Consider the following 7731-nt stretch of genomic DNA (forward strand, 5'->3'; position numbering starts at 1 on the left):
CCTATAATTTTTTCATGTGAAGTGTAAGTGTGAAACACTTATTCTTTTACTCATGGTTTATCTGATGGAATGAAGGCTTCAACGGCCAAAAATGATTTCTTTTTTCATTTTTTTTTTATGTAGTGGTTGATCTATTGTGATGGGCTACCTAACACAGGTTAATTGTATGAGTTTGATATTACAACTTGTTTGTTCCATCTGAATCTACATGTATAGGGTTCCTTTTTCGTGAAAATTAAAAACGATGGTGAACTTCAATTCGATATTGTTATAGAAAAATACTCTATAAACAATGGAGATTGGTCGGCTGGCTAGCACAAGTTGTGTTAAAATAATTTACCGTCAATGCCGAGTAACCTAATTTTATATTTCAGTTGGTAAGGTACTGCAACTGCCAGATTTAGATCCAATGTTATAAATGTGACTTCCTCAACACCAACTGGAGCATCTGTACCAAGAAATTAGCGTTCATCTCTTTCAGGTTCTTTATTTCCTGAATCTTCTTCTTTACTATTTTCTGGATATCATCACTAGGACCGACAATGGTTGAGGCTATTGTTTCTACTGTCATCACGAAACTGGCCGCCATCATGTGGGATGAGATCAAGAAAGAAGTGCAATTGGTCGTGGGTGTAGAGGAGGATGTTGAGAAACTCAAATCTACTTTTATCGAAATTCAGGATGTTCTCGATGATGCTGAAAAGAAGCAATTCGTGAATACGTCAGTGAAACGTTGGTTACATCAGTTGAAGGATGTAGCCTATGACATCGATGATGTTTTGGATGAGTGGAACACTGCAATTCTCAAATCACAACTAGAGCAACAGAGACCAAGAGTTGATGATGATGCTCGTCCCACCAACTTGAGCAGTACTTTTAGGAAGGTATGCCTCGACAACATGTTTTATCTTTTTTCCTGTTGCTTTTCAGTGAAGCAAGTGGGTTTGCGCCATGACACTGGCCATAGGATAAAAATGATAAATGAAAAGATGGATGATATTGCAAAGTTACCAAAGCAATTTAATTTTATTCGTAAAACTTCTACTAGAAGTAGCAACGGTGAAACAAGTGACAAAGAGTCAAAAAGTATATTAGAAACTAGCTCCTTCTTTGATGTCACAGAGGTGTTTGGCCGTGAGAATGATAGAGCTAGAATAATAAGCAAGTTGCTGGGAGAGGGTAGTAGTAGCCAACAACTAGTAGTGGCTCCTGCTAGTACAATCCCTGTCATCTCCATTGTGGGGATGGGCGGACGAGGTAAAACCACACTTGCCCAACTTGTTTTCAATGAAGAAAGGGTGGTGAAACATTTTGAAAAAAGAGTGTGGGTGCATGTGGGATCCCAATCCTTTGATAAAAAGAAAGTTGCCATTAATATTATTAGAGAAATTGGGGGTAGCGGAGACTCCATCAACAAATTAGATGGTGATTATAATAATAATACATGGCAATCTGTGCATGATCAACTGAATAAGTCCGTTAATGTAAAGCATTTCCTCCTTGTTTTGGATGATGTCTGGAATGAGAATTCAAGGGAATGGGACCCGTTAAGGATATCCCTCAAACATGGTTCTCCTGGAAGCGCAATCATCGTCACAACACGCAAATTAAAAGTTGCAAACATCATGGGTGCAACTTATGTCCATAATTTGGAGTTATTGTCTGAGGAAGCTTGTTGGTCATTATTAAAAAGTTATGCCTTTGTTGGAAGGCAAGAAGACGAGTGTGTGAAGTTGGAAGAAACTGGTAGAAAACTCGCAGAGAAATGTAAGGGATTGCCACTTTCTGTAAGGATTCTCGGAGGTGTTTTGCATTCTAAAAAATGCGAAGATTGGGAAAGTGTGTTGAAAGATAATCTATGGACTGTTATGGTTGCTGATGATCAACTTTTGCCTTCCCTATTAATAAGCTATAATGATTTAGCCTCTCATTTGAAACAATGCTTTGTATATTGTTCACACATCCCGAGAGGTTATTGCCTGTATAAACAAGACATCATCATTAAATGGATGGGACAAGGCTTTCTTAGTGATCAGACCGGCGATTTATTTACAAGGGGTGAAGAGAACTTCAATCATTTGGTTAAATGCTCATTATTTCATAAAAATGTTACAAAATCAAGTGGCTCGTTTGAGTGTTACAAGATGCATGATTTGACATATGATTTTGCGAAATTCCTTGAAGAGAATGCATGCATTTCTTTGGAAATTAAAGATACTACTACACCTGAGAAACTTAGTAGTAGAGCCCGTCATTTATCTCTAGTTTTCGAAGGGATAAATGAAATTCCTTCTTTCATTTATGAAGCAAAAAATCTACGTACTTTTCAAGTCAATGGATGGATTCCCAAAATTTCCTCTGAGTTGTTTTGTCACCTAACATGCTTGAGGACCCTAGATCTATCTTATACTTACCTGGAAGAGCTTCCAAATGAGATAGACAAGCTAATACATCTAAGGTCCCTTGACTTGACCATGGCAAGAATTAAAGAATTGCCTAAATCAGTGACTAGTCTATATAATTTGCAAACATTATGGCTTGGCGGTTGCTCCATCCTTCGTAAACTACCCGAAGGGATTGGGGAAATGATCAATTTGGTATATGTTGAGTTGACAGAATGTCGGCAATTAAGTCACCTACCAGAAGGAATTGGGAGATTAATCAAACTGCGCGGATTATCAGACTTCATTGTTGGCAGTGGTGGTGGGGTAGAAAGGGGAGGATGTAAGATTGCAGAACTTAAAGATCTCGACTCCCTTCACGATACTCTTAGGATAGGAGGTTTGGAAAGAGTGGAAAATGGTAGTGATGCTGAGACGGCATGCTTGAAAAATAAGCAACACCTTCGTGCTTTGTATTTCTATTTTGATCAATTTACCGGTGCCGCACGAGTTGATGAGGAAAGCATTGGGGATGAAGGAGAAGAAGAAGAAGAAGAAGTTGAAGGAGGAGGGGAAGAACAAGAACAGGTTGCTGAAGAAGAAAGGATGAAGGATGTGCTAGAAGGTCTCAAACCGCATCCAAACATTAAGAAACTATCAATTAAGGACTACCCTGGTGTTGTGATACCCAATTGGTTAGCTAGTCCTACAGAGTGCATCAATTTATTATCCAATCTAATTTTCTTGGAACTCTATCAATGGAGAAAATGTAAGCAATTGCCTTCGACTCTAGGAAAACTGCCATCTCTTGAAACACTCGTAATAAGTGGAATGGATGAGGTGAAATTCATGGGCGTAGAGTTTTTTGGAATTGAGTCTGATGATGCTGTTGACACAATTGCGTTTCCAAAGTTGAAAGTGCTTCAGTTGAGTAACATGCCGAATTTGGAAGACTGGGATGTGAGGGTACAACCAGCAGTTGAAGACGGGAAGCATAAAGCAAGTACAAGAGGGTTCATCTTTATGCCAGGTCTTCAAGATCTTCATCTAAATGGTCTACCCAAGTTATGGTCAATTCCACAACACCTTACCCAGTCGACATCACTAACGAAATTGTTGATATGGAGATGTCCAAAGCTGACTTGGACGTTACCAACTCCATTGCTCTCCCATCTTCCTCTTCCCTCTCTATATGTTGAGGAGTTGATTTTAAAAGAAGACGCAGGTTCACTTTCAAAGTCATTGTTGTGGTTGTTTCCAAAGCTCAAGTTTCTGCGTGTGAGGGTATCACCATACTCCTCCTTACCTCTAGGCTTAGGGCAGCTCACATCCCTTGAGATTCTCGATATCCGAACCTGCTCTAACATCAAGTCCATAATACCTCGTGGGGAGGAGGATGGAGTGTTGCAGTGTCTCCCTGCACTCCGAGAGTTGAAAATCACGAGGTGTCCTGCGTTGAGACAAAGTTGCCAAAAAGAAATCGGTGAGGATTGGAGCAAGATATCCCACATCCCAAACATCTTAATCGATGGGCAGAAGATCAAGTAATAATTGAGGAGGACAAATACCAAGACAACAGCTAGCACACTCCACAGAAAACACTCGCGAATTGAAGGTAATTCTACTTCCAGCTGTGTCTCTACATTTCTTCCCCTTTCTGTTCATTTTCTTGATATGTTGTTCAATTCTTTCATTTGTTTTAGGTGTTTTGAGGTTCAAGATTTATATTGGAGAATCTTCTTTACAACTTGGCAAGATTTCTAGTTGATCAGGTCAGCCTAATGGATGTAGATGTTCTTTAATTCTCACGCCAACTATGTCACAACTATCGTCGAGTTTCTAAGTTCTTTAGATTGAGAGAGTTTTTCGATGATGACAGCTGATGTCAACGTAGCTTCTTCATCGCAATTTCCCTTTCCTATGCTTGTATACTGCTTTCCATCTCCACTGATTACTTACTTTGTTTGTTGGGTTCTTTCTTTATTTCTCTGCAATCCTTTGCTGAACTATTGGTTGTTCTGATTAGGGATTTGAAGTTCAAGATGCCAGGAAATTCAATGCTACATGCTTAAAATCCTCACCTTACTTCGATGGTTTTACTTTTCTGCACATCTTGGTGTGAGCTCAAATGGTAAATCATTTTGTGCAACTCCAAGGTGAACTTGAGGATAATAACTTTGAAAACAATCGTCTGTTTTCTCTGTGCCCTGGTGAACTCACAAGGCATGAAAGAACATGCAAATCTAATGATCCAGGTTAAAGGTTACAAGGGTAAATCTTGATGAGTCTATATTCTTGCTGCTTATTTGTTGCATTTGCTGCTGAACTGGATGATAATAACTTTAAGAACAACCCCTTTTGCCAATTTCCAGAATTTCTCTATTTTCTCTCTGGTTAACTCATGAGGCATTGAAGAGCATGGAAACTAATGTATCAGGCTATAAGTTATAACGGTAAATTGAATCGATATTCTTGCTACTTATCTGTTGAATTTGTTATTTTCATAAACAAGTTATCCATTTGTGCTCCTTCCTTCCTTTGGTTACTGGCCAAATGCCAGAGACACTTCTAATTGCATCCAATGATCCAGACAAATTCAGATCTATAGAATTTGCAGATATCTATGCTATCCTTTCTAAAAAGCTCCACTAATTGCAGCAAGTCCAGATCAATGTAAGATATTTTCATTTAACCCCCTTTTTCCCATTCATGTCCTAAATGCTTAGATTCACATACACTGGTTTCTTGGTCTTATTCATTTCTAACATTCTGTTTTACAGCTTCTGTTGCAGAACCTTTTCTGGACCTTTAGGATTGTATCTCAACCAACTTTGAATCATGGAGGTGAGATTTATAGTAAGTATGAGATCTGAATTTCAATTCATCAAGCTCATACTTACCTTATGGAATTAATTACAAGGCCTCAAAAGCACTGAATAAAGGATTTCACAATTTCCAGGAATCAATGCTTTACCCCTTCTTTTTTTTTCTTCCTGATATGAGATGAAAGCAAGATGTCAAATACTCCTTTGGAAGGATAAGCAAGAGATCAATTCCTCCATAAGGTAATGACATTATATAGAAACATTCCTAAAGAGAAAAAGTGAAAGTTAAATATTGATATATTCTTGCTGTTGCATGCTGCAGGTATCCACCAGGTTTTAACTTTTAAGTAACTAGGATTTCTCTCATGAAGCAAGGAATCTATAACATGAATTGGAACTGAAGCATGAAGCATCATTCACTCATTACCTCAACCTGGTACAATTCACTTCATTTATGACCTTGAATCCTCTGATATATTTTAGCAATTTCTCCAGACTCTGGTTTAATCCAGTTCTTTTCTTATTTGGAGGATACAGTTTCTTCTGCAATCATTGAGTGTGATTTGGTTCTGCTCTTCTGTTTTGTCATTTTCATCATCACCTAAATCTGCGTCAGCAAAACTGGCAGGTGGTTGGGAGGCCCTTTCATCCCTTTCACACCTTCCTCATCTTCATCTGCAGTAGAACCCGACATTCGTGGAGGCTGGGGTGACCCAATCGTCACTTTTAATTAACAACCTTTCTCATCGACTGCCAAGATGGTCAGGTACGGCAACATCATCCTTCTGTCCTTTATCATGATCTGCAGCTGGACACGGATTCTCCTCATCATCTGTCAACTTTGTCATGTTCACAGTGCTTCCATCAACTGATCTTCTGTTTCTCATCACATTTAACCTCTAATATGTTTGCTTTAGAGACAAGGTAACCCCGTTTCTTTGGGGTTCCATCTTCCATGGGTGGGTATACACTTGAATTTTGCCCTTGTGTAGGGATAGGGATGTAGATGTATTTCCCATTTTACTTAAACAAAGAAAAGATCTTCTTTGGTGATTTTCCGCACCTCATCCTTGTTTTATTCTTGAAGGGATTTTTAGATGAGCACACCTTCTATACCACAGTAATCTTGCATTCAACATTAGCAAAGGAATTTGAGGATGTCAAAATTTGATGAACATGGATGTTGCTTTTGGAACGTTTATTTTCCCATTCTTGTACACCCTGAGATAGAGGGAGATCTTTGCTTCCCTCCATTGTAGCGCATCAATCTTTTTCCTATTGATGGATGCAGAGAATGAATGTCTAACGACCATACTTATGACCTTCTCTATGCTAGTGTTTTTTTTAATCTTGTGGCAGACCAAAAGGATGATTCTTCAGAAGAGCTCTTTTTCCAGATCAATTATAAATAGGTTGGTCGGCACTTCTCCATGCATAGCTTCTGCACCCTTCACCCGAATTTAAACACATGCTAAAGGTTAATAGGATCAAATGAGCCAAAAAGAATGCTTAATATCAGTGGTATGAATTACTAGTAGCCCCGACCATAGATAGGAATTAGTTTGGCCTTGATGATCTCCCCTTTGCGTATAGGCCATTCTTTATGATCACAGCGCAGATATGCAGCCATTGGTATAAACATGGCCAGCAAAATAAATGACCGCAAGAAGTAACGACCAGTTCCTTATTAGCTAAATCCAAACAGATGTTGCCGTCAAAATTTGCACCAACACTATTCTGCTCCTTTTCCTCTTCCAAATCCTCAGCAGCATCACCTTCCAAACTTGTTTTTTGTGCCCCACAGGGAGCTTTAGGAGATCTAGATCTTTCAACTGGTGTTTGATCATTATCAGGGTGACGACTTCCCGAAGAAAACGCACCCAATCAGGGCAAAATCTGTATGGAATTGATGATCTGAACCTCCTGAGCCGCCATTGATGACTTGATTCAATCAATCTCTCGAAACAAATTTGTGGATATTGAAGAAACTCCCAACGTAGAGCTTCCCCAGTTTGTGCAGCTGTTCGATATGCAACGAAACTCATCCCTTCAGGTAATGCATCGGTGTGGACTTCAGTAGTTGGGATATAAGGGATATTGGTGGCCGGGTCATTATCTTGAAACAGTTGTTAATCGAGCTCATGAGCGGGTGAGAATGATGCTGGAACAAAAGTGGGTGAATGCAGGGCATATTCAGTATGGTTGCTATCTTCGGGAAATCCGGTTGAATCATCATGCTCGAGAGTTGAACCCGGAATTTACACAGGAGAGTAAGGTGCATGATCAATTGAATCTGTTAAATCATCACTCTGAGGTCCTTGTAACTGGTTCAATGACAATCAAAAGAATTCCAACCACACTTGTGCTTTTACACCTGCCTTCTGTAAAAGAGAGATTAGGGTGATGATGATGACAGCTGATCTCAAAAGAGCTTCTCCATCACAATTTCCATTTCGTATGTTCGTATATCACTCCCATCTCCATTGATTACTTGCTTTGTTTGTTGTGTTCTTTCTTTATTTCTC

General features: G+C 39.2%; 1 protein-coding gene across 1 annotated transcript; it reads left to right on the plus strand.

The window, feature by feature from the left end:
• Window positions 1-508: 508 nt before the first annotated feature.
• On the plus strand, window positions 509-3962 carry LOC149000053 (disease resistance protein RGA2-like). The gene has a single exon (XM_089140689.1). The coding sequence runs from the start codon at window positions 543-545 to the stop codon at window positions 3927-3929; it is 3387 nt and encodes a 1128-aa protein (XP_088996815.1). The 5' UTR covers window positions 509-542; the 3' UTR covers window positions 3930-3962.
• The last annotated feature ends 3769 nt before the right edge of the window (window positions 3963-7731 follow it).

Source organism: Hakea prostrata, chromosome 11 (genome assembly GCF_041222555.1).
Source record: "Hakea prostrata isolate BN-2017 chromosome 11, UWA_Hpros_2, whole genome shotgun sequence".
NCBI lineage: Eukaryota > Viridiplantae > Streptophyta > Magnoliopsida > Proteales > Proteaceae > Hakea > Hakea prostrata.

Bases quoted from the DNA above. Each gene is read 5' to 3' on its own strand.
- LOC149000053 (XM_089140689.1), top strand. From the start codon at position 543: ATGGTTGAGGCTATTGTTTCTACTGTCATCACGAAACTGGCCGCCATC.